This window comes from Leopardus geoffroyi, chromosome D2 (assembly GCF_018350155.1).
Source record: "Leopardus geoffroyi isolate Oge1 chromosome D2, O.geoffroyi_Oge1_pat1.0, whole genome shotgun sequence".
Lineage (NCBI taxonomy): Eukaryota > Metazoa > Chordata > Mammalia > Carnivora > Felidae > Leopardus > Leopardus geoffroyi.
The window spans coordinates 29769998-29789886 of record NC_059334.1 but is presented as its reverse complement, the minus strand read 5'-3'; the positions used below and the strand labels follow the sequence as shown (position 1 = coordinate 29789886).

Genomic DNA, 19889 nt, shown 5'->3' with positions numbered 1-19889 from the left:
CTCACCTTGGCCTCATTGCAGACAGTCTTCCTTTGTTGTTTGACCTGCAGCTCTCTTGTGGTGTATTCAATATACTTCTATCTTCTTTGTTCTGCCTTGGATGAATTCTTTCACCACCCAGCAGGTACCCCCACCTGATCAGGACACCCCATGGGGGCTGTCATTCTATGCATTGTAAGATGTTCAGCAGCATCTCTGGATGCCAACAGCACAGTCTCCCAGTGACAACCAACAATGTCTATAAATATTGCAAATGTACTTTGCGGGGTAAGGAACCCTGACTGCTCCAAACTAAAGCATACCTCTAAGAGGACAAAATCTCTTTGGGCCTAAGTTTGGCATTCATACAAACAATAAACTATAAATCCAGGCATAGATTTCATCCATGTGGCCTTCATAATACAAAAAAAAAAAATCAAATGTGACTCAATTTTCACCTTTAAATTTATTGTCTTGGCAATAAAGTCTATATTACATAAAGGAAGGAATAATAGACTGAGAATTAGGAGAACTTGTTTCTAGTTTGGATTCTGCCACTAACTAGTTTTGTGACCACAGATAAACTACTGAATGTCTCTGGCCCTTCCTTGTGTTTTCATTTGGAAATCAAGGTGCCTGGGTAAATTTTCCAGTTCTGGATACAAAGACTATAAGATCAGAATTCGATGCCGCCTCAATAGTTGATACCATGGAATAGAAAAAGAAAACTCTTTGTCCTGGTGTGATTCTTTATGTTAAGCCTCCTAAGAGCATTTCTCTCCAACTCCTTGAACACTAGAGACATGTACCTGCAATTTGATTCTTCTGCAAGTCCAGAGAAACCTTTGGAGTAGTAGGTGGCTAAAAACTTATCGCCTGACCCCTATGTGTGACGACGGCTGCATTTAACAGCAATAGGATGGCCATAGAGATCAATGTGGTGCATGGGGAAGACGTTCTTCTTATTATGCAAGCTGTTATTAGATATCTAGGACTTCAAATGATATGGTAACAACTAGAAAAAAAATCTAAACCCTATCCTGTACTCATAAAAGACCAAAATCCTGAGCTACATCAGTAAATCTTGGATCCTACAATTTTGTGTGGGTACTGGGGTATGTTTAAAGTCATGACAGAAAGAAGTAACATTTTGATTACCTTTGTAAACACAGGAGCTGCAATGATAGGTTTTCCATCCAATCCTTGTAGATAGTTGGTAGGGCTCTGACACTATTAGAAGGGAACCAACAAAAGATTCATCGTCACTATGATTACTACCTAGATAATGATAGAACAAACCTACAGAATTTGGTGTATACAATTAATGTAAAACCAAAAAACTGACTTTTTCTAAATCTATGAATCACAGACTTCAAATTTTATATTGAATTGATTGTATTCTTTCTAGGTCATGGTGGTTGGAAATATATGCTGCCCATCCCCACCTCTTCAACATATAGAACAATGTAATTAGCCCTAAACCCCTGAGGAAGTTCCATAAAATCTCAGTCTCCCCAGATCACAGCTGGATTAGAACTAAAATGTAACCCGTCTGCATTACTAAATGGGTTAAATAAGAAACTGTTTAATTTTTTTAAGTTGTAGATCAATATGTTTACTTACACATAAATATATCAAAAACATGTTACAAATATGTTTAGATTAGTATGATTTCATATTTTTAAAATATTATATATATTCATATACATGCATAGAAAATGTCTAGAACTATATGCTAGAAATTATTGACAGAGTTACCACTGAGGAGTGGGGGCATGGAGGTGTACTTTGACCAAGGTTTTTATTGAATATACTGTATCTTTTGAATGTTTTTATTGAATATCTGTATCTTTTGAATGTTTTTATAATAAACATCATCATCATTATCATCAACTTGAAGGATGAGAGCATTTAATGCTTTCTAAAAAATCATTTCATACTTGTTCTATCTTAGAAAGTAGAATTATTTGCAGCTCCATGAAACTGAGTTTCATGATATAGTGTCCTGCCTGGGCCACTGTGAGAGCTGGCAGCTCTTTGTATATGTAATCAATGCCCTTCATTAAGCTGGAATATCAGACTAATTTATAAAGAGTTTTTTTTTTCTGTGAAATTTGCCTATGAAGCTAGAGAATATGTTCCCAAAACAATATCAAGTGCTGATATCCTACATCAGAGGTACAAAGCGATTATCATGACCATGGAAGCATGTTGCCAAAGTCATTATGAAATTGCAACAGAGGAGAACACAATCATGCCTTGCAAGATAGGCATGGTCACAGTGCCTGCCCATAAGTTCACGGCACTTGTGTTTCACTTGGACTCTTGTACCTGTTGGATGGTTGACACACTGGGCTGGGCCACCACATGCTGGGCTTGGGGTACTGCTGAAGGAATGGTTGCAGAAGTAGTGGGAGTAGATGATACTTCTTTTGGCTTCTGGATTCTGAGAAATGATTAAAATGTAGATTTTAAAACAGACCTATCACTGTGAAAATTCTTTCAGAAAAGCTAGTAATGTCACCATTTCTTACAGTTAGATATAATAAAAATCTTTGTTTAACAGTATTCCACAAAAACACTTCTTTTCTACATAATTTGATAGACAATGCAAGCAGGAAGATGATAAAATGCCACTCCTGTCCTTGAGTTAGTTATTCTTAGCTGGGGACTCAAGTATATTCATAACTAACTGAGATTCAAGACAAGTGCTATGACAGAGCATGTGCAGAAGATAATTTTTTTGAGATTTTTGTTGTTGTTGTCCTTTGTGTTTTCTCTCCCCCTTCCATTCCGAGTAAGAGGCCAGGCTTTATAAACCTTTGATTCTGGAATTTTGGCATGGCAGAAAGCAGAAATAGCCTGAGTCAACAAGCTCTTCAAGTTTACATAAATTAAATTAAAGAGCTTATTTGAAGGGCAAGAAGTATTCATGAGAAGACTGTGGAGGGCAGATTATTTTAGTCTTGCTGTGGAAAGGGGGAAGTCTGAGGATATTGCCAGAGAGCCTGAGAAGAGGGAGAACCAGAGTCCAGAGGGGAGGGCAACCCCTCTGGTTAAAGGGATCCCACTCTTACTAAAGATATCAGTACCCAAGCATGTCAGAAAGCAAAAAAATGCTGGACTTGAAAGGATCTTGAGGTCTGGGACATAGGCCTCCCTCCCATATCCTGTAGGGATAGATGACCAATGACAATATGGGCTTCCCTTTTGTCCAGATGTTACTTCTCTCTGCCTCATCTCTAAAATGGCGAAATAAAGGGCACCTGGGTGTCTCAGTTGATTAAGCATTTGACTCTTGGTTTTGGCTCAGGTCATGATCTCAGGTTCATGAGATTGAGCCCTGAGTAGGACTCCATGCTGGGGCTGGATATGGAGCCTGCTTAAGATTCTCTCTCTCTCTCTCTCTCTCTCTCTCTCTCTCTCTCTCACTCCCTCTGCCCCTCCCCTGCTCACACACTCTCTGTCTCTAAAATAAATTAAAAAAAAGGGGGGAAATAATAATTCTTACTTCAGAGGGTTTTTGTAAGAGTTAAATAAGGTAATTCATGTAAGGCACTTAGAAAAGTGTTTAATGTCAAATACTATGTGTCTATGTCTATATCTATCATCTTTGTACAGCCATGGAGGGAGAAACAGATGCCCAATAATGACTGATTGAACTTTTTTTTCCAGCCAGGAAGGATGGGGTCGCAGAAGCAGAATTATGTAGTGATACATAGGCTATCAGTGTCCCCTAGGCATCTTTTCTTCTTCTACAATAATAGAATTCCTTATTTCTTTACATGGCTATTCCAAATAAAGACTGAATTTCCAAACGTTCATTAAGCCACATGTGGCCACATGACTACTCTTTGGTTATAGGATATGAGGGATAGTGATGTATGTGATCTAAGAGAGATGACCTTAAAAGGGAGGGGGCAGGGAATGCCTTTTACTCCTTCCAATCTGAAACTAAGATAAGGCTATTCCTCAGAATGAGATGAAGTTGGAAACCAACTGGAACCCAGTGAAATGTGGAGCCATTCTATCAGCCAAATCCATATGTTTATGTAAATGGGAAATAAATATCTGTCGTATTGAAGTTACTGTTATTCTTACACAGAAATGTAAGCTAAATCCTAACTACTAAAAGTAGATTTAAAGAAAATAATCAAATGAGATATTCCTTGCTTATTTAAATTTGTATATCAAAATTCTTCCCTATTAGCCTTGTATACCATGTTATGAGAGCCTTGAGGAAGAAGTGATGAATGTGCAATGGAGGAGGAGTTTATGAGTGAACTTAACTGGGTCTTGAAGGGTACATAGGAGTTTTCTAGGCAGAGGAGACAGGGCATTCCTAGCAAAGTGAACAGCTTGAACAAAGGGGTGAAAATAAACTGTACATTGTTTGAGTGAAATGAGAGCAATATGAATAGCCTGAGGTGACAGAATGGAGGAGGAGGGGGCAGGAAAGCCTGGTTGATACTCTACTGAATCAGGCTTTGTATGTCATGTTAAATTTTTTTTAATATTGTTCATTTTGTGCTTGGTTTTATTTTCCCATAGATAATTTTTTTTTAACGTTTATTTATTTTTGAGACAGAGAGAGACAGAGCATGAACAGGGGAGGGTCAGAGAGAGAGGGAGATACAGAATCCAAAGCAGGCTCCAGGCTCCGAGCTGTCAGCACAGAGCCCGACGCGGGGCTCGAACTCACGGACCATGAGATCATGACCTGAGACGAAGTCAGACGCTTAACCGACTGAGCCACCCAGGCACCCCCATAATAATTTTTTTTTAGTCAAGAAAGTGATACGATCAGAATTATCTTTTAGAGAATAACTGGTTGTAGTTTGGAGACCATAAAAGAAAGAAAAGGGCTGGAGCAACTGTAATGAGGTAACTGGCACAAAGAGTCAAGAAAGAAGGAGGAATTGAACCACAAGAATGAAAAGGAAGACAGTTAAAGGAGAGAAATCATTCAATCTGGTTATGAATTGTCATATCTACACAAAAGCTAAAAGCAAATTATTATTCCAAGGTAAGCACACACAAAGAATTTCAAAGAATAAGGCATGATTTCTAAGGTCAGAAATGTCCTTAAGGAACTTCCCCTCTGTAGGGGAGGACAGAATTTACAAACATAGTTAACAACTGTAACCAGCCTTCTAAATGTCACCCTTCATTTCGAGTAATCTCAAGGAATGGCTGTTGCATCTGTTTTCAGGTCCCATGCCTTCTGTCCAAAGCTTCCTCTGCCTAAAAATGCTCTTTCCTTCCTTGTTTGGGGGTGTCCACCAACTGTTATTTTAAGACTCAGCTCAAGGTCACCAACTCTGTGAAGTCTTTCCTGATCTCTCTTTCCATCCCCAATGAATTAATAGTCCTTTGTGCCAAGTCCTAACAATCCTGCCCATGGTTATATCATAGTCTATTATACTTTATTACCCTACTGTCTATATGCTTGGTACACATCTCTTGCTATATTTACCATGCATTTCTCTTTAGTACACAGTGAGCTTCTTAAAGGTAGGAAGCATCTGGTTTTTCTTATTACCCATTATGTCTAATAAAGTCCTTGGTGTAGAGTAGGTGCTTAGTTGATAGTTGGGGAAAGTAAAGAATGGATGGATGTAACTTTGTTCAGTACTCAGTATAATTGTTTAGCAAAAAGGTTATGACTTACTCAGATCACTCACTTGTATAATTTAGGATAACCAGGTTTTGTGTCCTTGTGAATACTATTATTTAGTCAGAAAACATGAATTTTTTGGAGTGTTGCACTATTTGTTTTTTACTCTGTAGATATACGTACGATGATATTTCATAGGTGATATCTCATTTTTAAAATATTGGGAATATTAAAATTCATCTACTAGGCAAGATTTAAAGCTCTCAAAATCTAACCAATATATATTTTTGGAGGTAATATCCTGGAGCCACCCTCTTCAAGTTCTACTAAACCAATTAGTAGCTTTCTCAGGATCTGAGAAAGCTATAAGATAGAACATAGCTAAAGCTATAAGATAAAAAATTAGAATTACCGATTCATCTCTTCCTTGTTAGGGTCCCCTTCTGAGTCAGAAGAAGAAACCCCTGGAAAAGTAAAAACAAGACATGAAATGTTTAAGATGATAATTTCTTAAACTAGTTCCTAGGCATTTGAAGACCTATAGAATTTTAGACCTAGAAAAGAACTCAGGGATTTCCTACCCTAACACCCAACTTTATAGATGAGAAACAGACCCTAAGTAGTTGAAGGACTTGCTCAAGGTCACATGGCTAGTTAGTGACAGAGTTCAAATTAACTGGTCCAAATGCCAAGTGCTCTTGTGTATTAAACACCTGCTGATGTCTTTAACAGAGCAGTCTTTGCAGACGTTTTATGCTGTCTGTAAATCCTCTTGCTCTTGGCCTCCACAGATTAAATAAAAGGAGGGATTACACTGGATTCTAAACATTGTAGGTGTAGGTGGATACTCTTCCGTCCACCCCTAATATTAACAAGGCATACTTCATTTGGGAGTGGGGGTGTTTGAAGTTCTGTTGCCACAAATTAAAAAAATCAGTAGTCCAATCTCAGCACTGTTAGCAAAGCTTTGATCTCAGATTTCCTTTTCAAGATAGTGAATTCCAGCAAGATATAACTGAGCTAAATCTGGAGGTATTTATTGTATTCCAAAAATTTGAGGATAAAAACATACAACACATTTCTACCATGCATTATTCATTTTTATCATTATTCATGCATCTATTCAATAAATGTTTATCAAATATCCACTATGTACTTGGTACTACATAAAGTATTACAGATATAAAAAAGAATGAGACAGTCCCAGTTTTACAATCTGGTTGGTGAATGAGCACTTCCACCAAAATAATACAATGTTTAAGTGTTAAAACCAAGGCATACATAAGGTATTATAGATGATAAAAGTGCTAAAGAATGGTCTTCAGAAAAAACCCAGAGATGAGATAAAATGGAACAAAAATTTGGTAGATATATAAAGAAGACAAATTTATTTCTCCCCTAAAATTAGTCATGTAAGTTTGGTGTGGACGTAAATGCTTCTCTAATGCTCCCAAATGGTCTTCCTGCTTCTACCCTTGACTCTCTGAGGAATATTCTCAACGAGGAACCAGAGTGATTCCATTAAAAGCTAAGTCAGATTATGTCACATTTCTGCTCAGAATCCTCTACAGCTTCCCATCTCCCTCAAAGTAAAAGCCAAAGGCCTTACAATGACCTACAAAGGCCTATACAATCTTCTCACCTGCCTCCTCCCACCTCTACCCATCTGGAACTTCTGACTTCATCTGTTACTTTCTTCCATGTTTCCTCCATTTTGGCCATATTGGCTCATCTCTATATCTATACACAGACTCACTCCCTCCTCAGGGTTAGTGTACTTATTGATTTCTCTGCCTAGAGTGGTTTTCCCTTGACTATCCTGGTGGTTCACTCCCTCATTTCCCCCAGGTCTTCACTCATATGTCATCTGGTTAGTGAGGTCTTCCCTGACCACCCTATCTGTAGAGCTGAAGCCTACACACACACACACACACACACACACACACACACACACACACACCCATATACACACAGACATACCCATACACATACCCATGCATGTGTGCATTCACACAAATATACATATGCATACTTCTTATCTTCTTGCTTTCTGTTTTTTCCGTAGGGCTTATATATACTGTGAGATACAGAAAATATATCTGTTGGTCTTTGCTCCCAGTTCCCAGCATGGAGCTGCTAACACTTGTAATTTCCTAAGTTATGAGCATTTCTTGTTCTAATATCTGTCTTTGACCCCCACAGGGCTCCTAAAGTCTTATAAATTCCTAAGTGATTAGAGTGCAAGAGCATTTTTTGTTCTAATGAGGTGACTCTGGATGGCTTCTAAATGGGGGCTGGTCACCAGAAAGACTAAGCCATGATTAGAAGCTTGGAATTTTCATCCCTGCCCCCCATCCTCCTGAGGAGGAAGAGGGCAGGGAATGGAGATAATAATTGATCATGCCTACATGGAGAAGCTTCCATAAAAATTCCAGTAGTACAAAGAGCTTCCAGGTTGGCAAATACATCCACACTGGGAGAGTGACACACCCCAACTCTATAGGGACAGAAGCTCGTGCACTCTGGACCTTCTCAGGCCCCACCCTTTGTATCTCTTCATCTGGCTGTTCATTGTATCCTTTCTCATATCCTTTAATAGACTGGTGAATGAAAGTGTTTCCCTGAGTTCTATAAGCCACTCTAGCAAATTAATTGAACCCAAGGAGGGGATTATGGAAACCTCTGATTTGTAATCAAATGAGACAGAAGTTGTGAGTAGCCTGGGGACCTCATACTTGTAATTGGCATCTGAAGTGAGGTAGGAGTAATCTTGTAGGACTAAGCTCTTAACCTGTTGGATCTGACACTTATATCCAGGTAAATGGTGTTAGAACTGAGTTAAATTGTAGGACACTTAACCCCACACACTACACACATGTTGGAATTTATTATCAGAACAATTTCATAAACATATCATATTACATACTTTATTCATTTATCTCATCTATTTTTTTTTGTCTCTTCCACTAGAGTGTAAATTCCATCTGTCCAAGAACCTTTGTCTATTTGGTTCACTACTATTGTCCCCAATGCCTAGAAGAGTGTGTGGTACAGTAGGCCCTCGATAAATATTTATTATAAATATATGTCTTACTAGTAAGGGCCATACTCTAAGAGCATTTTGTTTTACCTTCTATATAAATCTCAGCAGAGGTTGAATCTGTCCCATAGATGTTAGAAGCAAAGCAGGAATAGCGTCCTGTGTCTTCCTCAAAGGCTTCAGCAATGGTCAGTGAATGCAGATTTCCTGCCTGGGCGATATGAATGTCTGGCGAATTTTCAAGCTCCTTGCCTTCACAGTACCACCTGTGAGGAAGGGAATATTACACATGAATGAAGTGTGAAATTGCATAGATGCTTCAGATGTTCCCTAAGAAGAAAACTGTGACAATTTAGAATCAGAACATTAAATGGTGTTTAGAAAATGGCTCCTATTAAGAATTACACAACTGAGAGAAGATGGATTAGAAAGCAAATATAGCCAACCACAAGGAGCAGAGTCTTTGATGTGGAGCTTGGTTTCTCCTAAAAAGATGTATAGCTTTCTATACTATGCATTAAGTAAGTGCTACTTTGTTTATTTGGAGAGAATCTAAGATACTAAAAGATCATGACATTGGCATGTCTGAGTGGCTCAGTTGGTTAAGCATCTGACTCTTGATTTCAGTTCAGGTCATGATCTCATAGTTAGTGAGTTCGAGCCTCATGCTGGGCTCTATGTTGACAGCACAGGGCCTGCTTCGAATTCTTTTTCTCTCCTCGCTCCACCCCATCCCTCCTCTGTTTCTGCATGCGCTCTCTCTCAGAATAAATGAACATTAAAAAAATTAAAAACAAATAAACACAAATTTTTAAAAAGTTCATGAGGTTGAGTGTACTCATTCCCTACTATGAAATTGCATCTAACTTAGCTAAATGAAAATTATTTAGTTCAGTTACTTGAATCATCGGAGTAAAGAGGATGGGTCACATTCTTCAGTAGTGGTCCAATTTTGACAAATGACCTAAGTTAAGTAAGTTTCTATAGGTTATGATATTTTATTTTGATTCTATATATTTGAAGTTAGAAATATTTATTATAGTTTTTTTGGCTAAAAGTTTACATAAAATAATACATAAAATAATGTTTAAAATGTGGAGGTACATAGTAAGAGAAAAAGACATCAAAACTACACAAATAGGTAGGCCTGAGTGGTGCAGTCAGTTGAGTGTCCGACTCTTGATTTGGGGTCAGGTCATGATCCCAGGGTTGTAGGATCAAGCCCTGCATTAGGCTCTGTGCTGTTTGTGATTCTCTCTGTCTCCCTCTGCCCCTCTCCCCTGTTCTCACTTTCTCTCTTTAAAATTAAAAAAAAAAACACAACTACACAGAAATACAGTATCTCATGTAACACGTTGGCAAAAGTCTAAACGTTTGATGACTCATCCACTGTTAGGAACGTAAAATGGTGCAGCCCTTATGAAATCAATACAGCAATATCTGCCAAAATTACAGATGCATTTATCTTTTGACCCAACAATCCCACTTGTGGGAATCTATCATATAGATACACTTGCATGCATACAAAATGACAAACATTCAGGTTACTAATTTAAATAGTGAAAGATTGGGGCACCTGAGTGGTTCAGTCAGTTAAGCATCTGACTCTTGGTTTCAGCTCAGGTCATGATCTCATGGTTTGTGAGCTCGAGCCTCACACTGGGCTCCACAATGACAGTGTGGAGTCTGCTTGGGATTCTCTGTCTCCCTCTCTCTCTACCCCTTCCCTGCTTGCTCTCTATCTCTCTCTCTTTCAAAATAAATAAACATTTAAAAAAATTGTGAAAAGAGTGCCTGGGTGACTCAGTCGGTTGAGTGTCCAACTTCAGCTCAGGTCATGATCTTGTGGTTTGTGAGTTCGAGACCCGTGCTGGGCTCTGTGCTGACAGTTCAGAGCCTGGAGCCTGCTTCAGATTCTGTGTCTTCCTCTCTCTCTGCCCCTCCCCCACTCACGCTCTGTCTCTCTCTCTCCTTCAAAAATAAATAAACATTAAAAAAATTTTTTTTAATTGTGAAAGATTGGAAACCATCTAAGTGTCCATCCTTATCCTTAGGAGACTCATGAAATAAACTATGGTACAGCCACATAATGGAACACTATGCAGCTGTAGAAAGAGTTGGAGAAAGATCACTATGCATTGATATGGAAAGAATTCCAAGATTAAAATTTTAACAAGAAGCTACAGAATAGTGAATATGGAGTGTTTATGTAAAAAATGTGGGTTGTTATGGGTTGAATTATTTTCCCCCAAAGGCTGTGTTGAAGTCCTAAGCACCAGTATTTGGGAATATGACCTTACTTGGAAATAGAGTCTTTGCAGACATAATCAAGTTACAATGAAATTACTAGGTTAGGCAGTAATCTAGCATGAAGGAGGTTCTTTTTTTTTTTTTTTAATTTTTTTTTTCAACGTTTATTTATTTTTGGGACAGAGAGAGACAGAGCATGAACGGGGGAGGGGCAGAGAGAGAGGGAGACACAGATTCGGAAACAGGCTCCAGGCTCTGAGCCATCAGCCCAGAGCCCGACGCGGGGCTCGAACTCATGGACCGCGAGATCGTGACCTGGCTGAAGTCGGACGCTTAACCGACTGCGCCACCCAGGCGCCCCTGAAGGAGGTTCTTTAAGAAGAGGAAAACCCTATGAGAAGGCAGAGACACACAGAGAGAATGGCATGTGATGGCAGAGGCAGGGATTGGCATGATGCAGCTGCAGGTCAAGGAATGCCAGGGATTGACAGCCACCTCCATAAGCTGGAAGAGACAAGAAAGGAGCCTGCCCAGAGTCTCAAAGAGAGCGTGGCCCTGGTGACACTTTGGTTTTGGACTTCTAACCTCTAGAACTGTGAGAGTATATTTCATCCAGTTTGTGGAACTTTGTTACAGTAGCCTGAGGAAACTAACACAGGGGGCAAAAATAAGATATAGTCATGTTGTTTGCATTTACATAAAGAAAACTGGAAAGATTGAAATGAAAATCAAAAGTGGTTCCCTATTGAGAATGAGGGGAAATAAGGTGGATGAAGACAGATAGGAGTGAGATATCTCAGTGTGCCCCTTTTTATATTGTTTTCATTTTTTGAAATAATTATTAATTAACATCATAATAAAAAGTAGTTAGGTGGAGAGGTGTTACCATTATTCAGAAATTAAAGGAGTCTGGGCAATTGCTAATCTAGACTGTAATTCTAACCATTCAGTGTTTTAATCCCTCCCTCCAACCACGAATAAAGCAATTCCAAATCAAATTTTCCCATTCAACTACTTCTCAACAGTCAAGATTTTCTCTACTCTTCCATAAATATGTCATGTTTACCTCAACATTCAAGTCTCTGCTCATGTTTTGCTACCTGAGATTCTCTTTTTCTGCTTTTCAGCTACTGCACATATACCTCATCTATCCGTTTGGCTCAGATATCACATCCTTTACAGAAAACCTTTTACCATTGATTGTCAATGATTGTTATTTTTTCTAACTTCACTTAAAAAAAACCTGTACTATGTCATGCAAGGCTTGATTATACACTGTCTTTTATTATTCTCTATTCTGGGGATTTGTCTTGTCCCACAAATGTCACTGGATTGTCAATTCTTTGAAGGTAAGTACAGTGCTTTATATGCTCTTGCAGCATGCACAGAGAGTATAAAGTTTTCTGTATTCTCTCCTTTGGCCATCTTATCTCATCCCATAGTTTCAATTAATCACCTCTATTTGGGATTACATCCAAATGTGCTTTTCCCAGCTCTGACTTCTAGATACCTTCTCCTGCCACTCTCCCTTCACTATGTTCCAACCACACTGGGGTTTTTTTTTTTTCTACTCTGTGAACACATTAAACTATTCTCCATGTTAGAAATTTTGTTCTTTCTGAAATCCTCTTGCCCAGATCTCTACAAAGATAGGTCCTTCTCATCCATTGAGGCCTCAGCGCAAGTGTTATCTTAACCTTAGAGAGGCCTTTCTTGACCCTCTTCCTAATGTAGCCACCTTAACCTCAGATACTCTATCATGCTACACTATTTTGTTATCTTTACAGTACTTATTATCTGAAACTGTCTTATATACTTGTTCACTTTGCCATTGTTTGCTCCACTGTAAAGTCCATGACAGGACCTTATTAGTCTTATTCACCAATGCCCTGGTGCATGGTAGGTATTCAGAAAATAACTGTTGGATTTGTTGAAAGACCAAATGATGGAAAGGATTGATAGTTAATATTTTGTAAGAATTTTATTACTAGCTTCATCAATTCTATGCCAGTTTTTCATCTGTTGTGACAGTAGCAGTATATGTCGTTGCTGAAATGGGTCCATAAATCTCCCAAGCCATCGATCTCAGTAATACCCTGAGGAGCTCGTATGAACTGATCCTCAGAGCATGTGTAGTTTAAATACAAACAGTGAGCATCCAGTCAAACAAGACGTATTAAGCACATGTGTTTATCTTTACTTCCCTCTTGAAATGCCCCTAAAATGAGGATAAAGGAATTTTTAAAAGGTATAAAAGTACAAGAACCAAAAGAATGAGAAGGGAGACGAGAGCAGACCTGAGACCCCACAAATTTCTGGAAGGTGGAAAGCAAATTGAGGAGCAGAGAGAGTTGAAAAATCTGAAAATCAAGTGCCTGTTTGGGGATGTCAATGAAAGAAGCCAATTTTTGCTGCAGAACCCTACCAAGTTTCAGAATTTGGAAATACAACTTTGGAGTGTGGAAACAGCCTAATAATGGGGAAAAGACACAGAGCTTAAAATAGGGTGACTGATTTCAAGTTTGGGAAATAAGCATTGAGATCCCCATGGCAGGTCACATCCTTTATTCTGAGCAGTAAGGGGATGCCCAGGGGTGAAGTCTGAGTCACTGGCTGCATAAGCACCTGCTTCACATTGGAACAAGGAGAAGGGATTCTGGAGAGATTTCTCTACAGAGAAACAAATAGGCCTTGTGGCTCAACTGAATGAAACAGGATATTTAGGAGACATTTTACAAATATATTGGAGAATTGAGACAAATTTGTGATAGGACTGCTGAACTAAGCACATAACAACAACAACAGCAACAACAACAACAACAACAGCAACAACAAGACAGTAATCCACTCCAGCTTCAAAAAAAAAAAAAAAAAGGTTGTACAAGCAAGGAGACATTCATTTTACCCTACTTGTATTGTCAGTGAATAATACTTACATAGTAACAACAAGGTAAACATGAAATATTTTTTTAAAACAACAGTGTGATATGATTATATAGAGACAATGAGGGGGAAACGGTGCTGGGTGAGTAAAGACCAGACAAGAGTGGTGCAAGCATATTACAGTGGTTCTCAAAGTATAGTTCACTTTCTGCGAAGACAAAGCTACTTTTACATAATACTAAAGTATTGTTTGCCTTTTCACTGTGTTGACATTTACACTGATGGTGCAAAAGCCACAGTGAGTAGAATTGCTGGTGCAAGTGCAAGTTAAGGCACTGCCAAAAGTTGACTTGTGGTCACTGCGTTTCTCACTTCCACACTTGCAGTTAAAAAAAAAAAATTCAGTTTCACTTAAAAATGTCCTTGTTGAAGCAATACAAATCATGCCCTTTATTAAATCTCAACCTTGAGTTTACATCTTTTCAACATTGTAGGTGGCGAAATGGGAAATAGCAGAAAGCATTACTACTGGATATGGAAGAGCACTGGTGTGATTTTTTTGAGTTGAACTGAGCATTAAATGCATGAAACAATCGTTGAACTTGAAACAACTGGCAAATTATGATTATTCAGACCTGGGTATCTGGCAGATGTTTTCTCACAAATGAATGAAATAAGCCTGTTGTTTGCGGTGAAAAGATAACCAATACCCTTGTTGCCAATGAAAAAAAATATTGGAGCTTTCAAGGAAAAATTAGTTTTGAAAACTTGTATCTCTCATCATAAATTTAGGGCTTCCCAATATATAAAGGCTTTTTGATGAAATCAAATGATGATATTAACGGGTGTGTTTTTTTAATATTAGATAATAAAATGTGTCAACATTCAGAAGATCGGCATTACTCATTTTCCAAATTACCAATGCATGATATTATCTGTTCCAACTTCAGGATGGACAAAGGGTTTTAGTAAAGCGGAGTACAAAAGTTCATTGGTTAACAAACCCAAAAAACACCAACACAAAAGTTCACTGGTGTGGTTTCAGATTTCACACTGCAACTCTGCTTTAAGAAACTACTGCTAACTGAATTTTGATGTAGTACCAAATAGGAATATCCATGTTACCTGAAAGGCTATTGAAATATTCCTCCTGTTTCCAATTATGTATCTCTGTAAGACCAGATTTTAAAAGTTTACTTCAACCCAAACAACATATTACAACAAACTGAATGCAGATGCAAATATGAGACTCTAGCTGTCTTCTAGTAAGCCAGACATTAAAGAGATTTGCAAAAAATGAACAACAATGTCACTCTTCTCACTAAAAACTTTTTTGAAAAGTTATTTTTCATAAAATTATTGTTATTTTTTATTTCTGAGAGGGAATGAGGGGCAGAGAGAGAGGGAGACAGAGGATCCCAAGCAGGCTCTGTGCTGATGCGGGGCTGGATCTCACGACTGTGAAATCATGACCTGAGCCGAAATCAAGAGTTGGACGCTTGACCGACTGAGCCACCCAGGCACCCCTCAAAATTACTTACGCTTACATGTTCATTATTGTTATTTAAAAATGAATAAGAAACAACTATTTAAAAAATTTCTGTTTTATTTCTAATATGATAAATATAGATGTAACTTATAAACACAAAACCTCTTTTGGGCCTCAATAACTTTTAGGATTGTAAAGGGGTCCTGAGAACAAAAAAATTGAAAACTACTGGCATTTTATTTAGAAATCTAGAGGTAAATAAATAGGAAACTGCAAAGCGAGTTGAAATGGTTCTATTCTTTAATATTGTTTGACTTTTTAAGCAATGTACCTGTATTAATTTGACAAAGCAAATAGAAATAACTATTCAAAACAAATAAACAAATATCTTCCCTTATATAAACATTATAAGGTTATCTCATCTCTTTAGTTAATGTTGTTCTTCCTTACCAAAATGAGAGTGGAAACATCTAGAGCAATTGGACAGCCAGAAGTCAATAAGTGAAATGATTCAAATACTCAAACTCCCTGTCAGAAACGTTTTTGTTCTTACTCAGATGGCAGGATAGCTTCAGCCAGTCCCACAGAACAATCAGTAACCGTCACTCTGACTTTAATACCATGACCCACTCAGAAATAATGTGCCGGTCAGGATGCCTTCAAAAAAGTATTAAAATTTACTTGGCTATCCTGAAGACTTCTGAGGTTAAGAAGGAAACACACTGTCTTCAAACATCTATCCATGTTAGGGAATGTTTTCACAGAAATGCCCTGCCCAAGGTGCACGTTTTAGAATGCCAAATCCTCATGACACTTACAGAAGGACAGGAGTGCCAGACGTGATTCATGGCTTAACAGAAATGAGTCAGTGATCTGGGAAAATAAGGCAGGTCCAAATGAAAAAGAAGGACCCAGTTTTAAAGCACTAAGCGTAGCTTGCCAGATCTGCTAATTTGGCTAGCTACCAAGCCTCGGAATGAAAATGCTGAAGAGACACGTTTTCAGATTTAACTGGATTTTTGGTTACTGCTGTTAGGTTACTATTTTATCAAAAATATGGCTTGGATAAATGTTATGACTCATTGCTTTAGCACACTAATGACTTCTAAACGTAATTTGAATGTGTTATTCTGACTCACCAGCAATAATGCTCATTAAAAGAATGATTACTCAGAACATTTCTTTAGCTCTGCCCCAGTCCTTCCAATGTCCCTGTCCTACCTCCTATAATTCCCTTTTCATGTTTGTTTCCTTTACTTATAATTATACATTGATTTGTAGGTTTGTTTGTTTAATATTGCTCTCCCTTACTGCTCTACCTTACTATGGTAAACACCATAGGGCAGAGATAATCCCGTTTGTTTTGTTTATCATTTGTTTATCTGGTTCCTAGCACAGTGTATGGCACATCACAGCTACTCCAAAAAAATGTTTGCTGTATGGATGTTAAATGAATAAATTCAAATTAGGATTATTATAGCCTCAAGTCTGTTTTGTTTTCATCTTTCAAGAAGGCTTGGGGGCTAGAAAATAACTTTCTTTTAATTGCCTTAAACCAGCTTTGTCTAACAATGCCTGATCTCTTATGTGAAGTGTACAGGGCCTAAAATAGACAATAGGTTGTATGTTTACTTCATGACATCCTCAGCTCTCTCCATGCATCAGAGTGACTCTTCCCTAGACAGACTGCATTAGACTCTGGAATATATTGGACAATAAGATAATTGTAGACGTTTCCTAACAAAACTCCAAGTTTTGTTGGATTTTGTGACACAAACTGATGTCTTGTATGTCCTGTTTGCTACTGAGTTAACAAATTTAGGTGTTTATGACCAATGGCTGTATTTCAGTCATTGGGAGTACAAGGGGAGGATATGTTTATGCTTGAGATTTTATTAAAATTTATTAAGTTCTTCCAGGTGGAAACTTCTTGGTAACTTAAGAAAAACATAAATAAGCAGTTGATTAATATCAAGATATCAGGACCACTTCTTACCACATGACCAATTTTAATAATAAAAGTGAGGATTGGGGTGCCTGGGTGGCTCAGTTGGCTGGGCGACCAACTTTGGCTCAGGTCATGATCTCGCAGTTCCTGAGTTCAAGCCCCACATCAGGCTCTGTGCAGACAGCTCAGAGCCTGGAGCCTGCTTCAGATTCTGTGTCTCCCTCTCTGTATGCCCCTCCCCTGCTCATGCTCTGTCTCTCTCTCTCTCTCAGAAATAAATAAATATTTAAAAAATTAGAAAAAATAAAAGTGAGGATTAGTAAAGTGAAAATGAACACAAGCCCTAAAATAAATTTTTAAAGGACTACATTACTTTGGACAGGGCTGACTAGACACTTTTTATTGTCTCCTTATAGAATTCTTACCTTTTCTTTCTCTCATAGTACTTATTACTAAATTACTATACAATTTACTTATTTATTGAATTTACTGTTTATCATCTATTTCCCTCATGTCAAGTAGAATAGAATTTGGCAGGAAACTTTGTTTTATTTACTAATGAATTTCAACTGCCTGGAATAGTTCCTGATGTATAGTGAGTGCTGAATGAATTTTTATTGAATGAACGAACAAATGAACATATTGAATTTTCTAGTTCTGTTGATGCAAGGTACTTGAATCTTTCTACTGTTATATATTTTGAAGTATCATTTTTTCCCCTTTCTTCTGTTGACTATGCTAAAATTTTGTTCAGAAGAAATTCTTCTATTTGTTGAATTTGGGACCACTCTGATGGTGTTGATTTTGTTTATCCTAAGAATTCAAGTTTGGCTTAACATTATGAAATCACTATTCTTTACTATATCAAAAGAATAAAGGGGAAAAGTCAGATAATGATCTCAATAGATGCAGAAAAATGTTTTATAAAATCCAACATCCATTCATGATTTAAAAAAATCTTAATTTTCCTAAACAAAAGAAACTTAAAAACAAAATCTTATGTAGTGGTGAAAAATGGAAAGTATTCCCTTTAAGATTATAAATAAGACTAGAATACCCAGTGTCACCATTTCTTTTTAACATTGTAGAGAAGGGCTTAGCTAGTTCCATAAGTTAAGAAAATGAAATATAAGACACAAGATTGGAAAGGAAGAATGCCCCCTCCCCCAAAATTTATAGGAAATCTCTAGAATGTAGCAAGTTTACATTGGTTAGAAAACCAATGTACAAAGTCGATTGCATATCTATATATAACAAATATAGAATATAGTTTTTTAAAAACCTATCACTTATACATCATGAAAATGAGGTACTTATTAATAAATCTAGCCAAGAATTTTTAAGACTCAGAGAAAAAATTATTCAGGCTTAATATTAGGTAACCTAAATAGATGGAGAAATATACTATACTATGATCCTGAATATGAAGCCTCAATATTTTAAAATTGTCAAATTCTTCCTAAATTGGTCTCCAGATTCAATGCAATCCCCAAAATCTTAATAAATTAAAAAAAATTCTTATGGAATTTGAAAAGATGATTCTAAAATTTATATTGTAGAGCAAAAGGTCAAGAAGAGCTAAAAATTCTTAAAATGAAAAGGCTGGAAATAAAAATGATGAAAACTCTATTGCAATGCAGTAAATAAACCACAGAAAAAGAATAGAAAGCCCTGAGCTAGCTCCACATGTTTATGGAATTTTGACCTATGATGGAGCTGGCATTATAGATTAGTGGGGGGACGATATACTTTTCAATAAACTAGAGACTAAACAGTTGGTTATCCAATCTAAAAATAAAAATAATTAATAAAAATAACCTAAAAATAATCTGAAATGGATTCTCTGCTTCATACCATACACAAAATCACCTTTAAATGGATTAAAAACTTAAATGTGAAATACATGATTATAAAACTTTTAGAAGACAATATACAAGAATATCTTTGAGGTTAGAAAAAAATTTTTTTTTAATTCTTTAATGTTTGTTTTTGAGAGAGAGACAGACAGACAGAGAGTGAATGGGAGAGGGGCAGAGAGAGACAGGGAGAGAGACACAGAATCTGAAACAGACTTTAGGCTCTGAGCTGTCAGCACAGAGCCCAATGAGGGGCTCCAACTCAGGAATAGCGAGATCATGACCTAGGCTGAAGTTGGACGCTTAACCAACTGAGTCACCCATGCGCCACTTAGGAAAAATTTCTTAAGCTAGCATACTATAAAAACCAAAGCCACAGGGGCACCTAGGTGGCTCAGTTGATTGAGTGTCTGATGTTGGCTCAGGTCGTGATCTCACAGTCGGTGGCTTCAAGCCCTGAGTTGGCTTTGCGCTGACAGTATGGAGCCTGCTTCAGATTCTCTTTTCTCTCTCTCTCTCCACCCCTCCCCTGTTCTCTCTCTCTCTTTCAAAAATAAACATTAGAAAACCATAAGAAATGTAATTAATTTTATACTAAAGTTAAAAATATCTAATTATGAAAGATACCATAGAGAAAAGAAAAAGGCCAGTCAAACCCAGAGAGGATGTTTTCTTAACACATATGACATATGATTAGTATCTTAATCAGATTTTTTAAAAGTCTTACAAGTCAATAAGAAAAAACAAACAAACAAATTGATAGAAACATGAAAGATATAAAGAGGCCCTTCATAGAAGTGAACACTGAATGGTCAATAGACATGCTT

General features: G+C 37.4%; 1 protein-coding gene across 6 annotated transcripts in view; it reads right to left on the bottom strand.

Moving 5' to 3' along the window:
* MYPN (myopalladin) overlaps nt 1–19889 on the bottom strand; it is a 119796-nt gene that overhangs the window by 49394 nt on the left and 50513 nt on the right. For all 6 annotated transcript variants that reach the window (XM_045437568.1, XM_045437567.1, XM_045437564.1 and 3 more), the window contains 4 exons: nt 8727–8902; nt 6009–6060; nt 2311–2425; nt 1138–1209 (listed from right to left, as the gene is read on the bottom strand). In XM_045437568.1, the coding sequence (XP_045293524.1) occupies nt 1138–1209; nt 2311–2425; nt 6009–6060; nt 8727–8902 (415 nt within the window). The remainder of the gene's footprint in view (nt 1–1137; nt 1210–2310; nt 2426–6008; nt 6061–8726; nt 8903–19889) is intronic.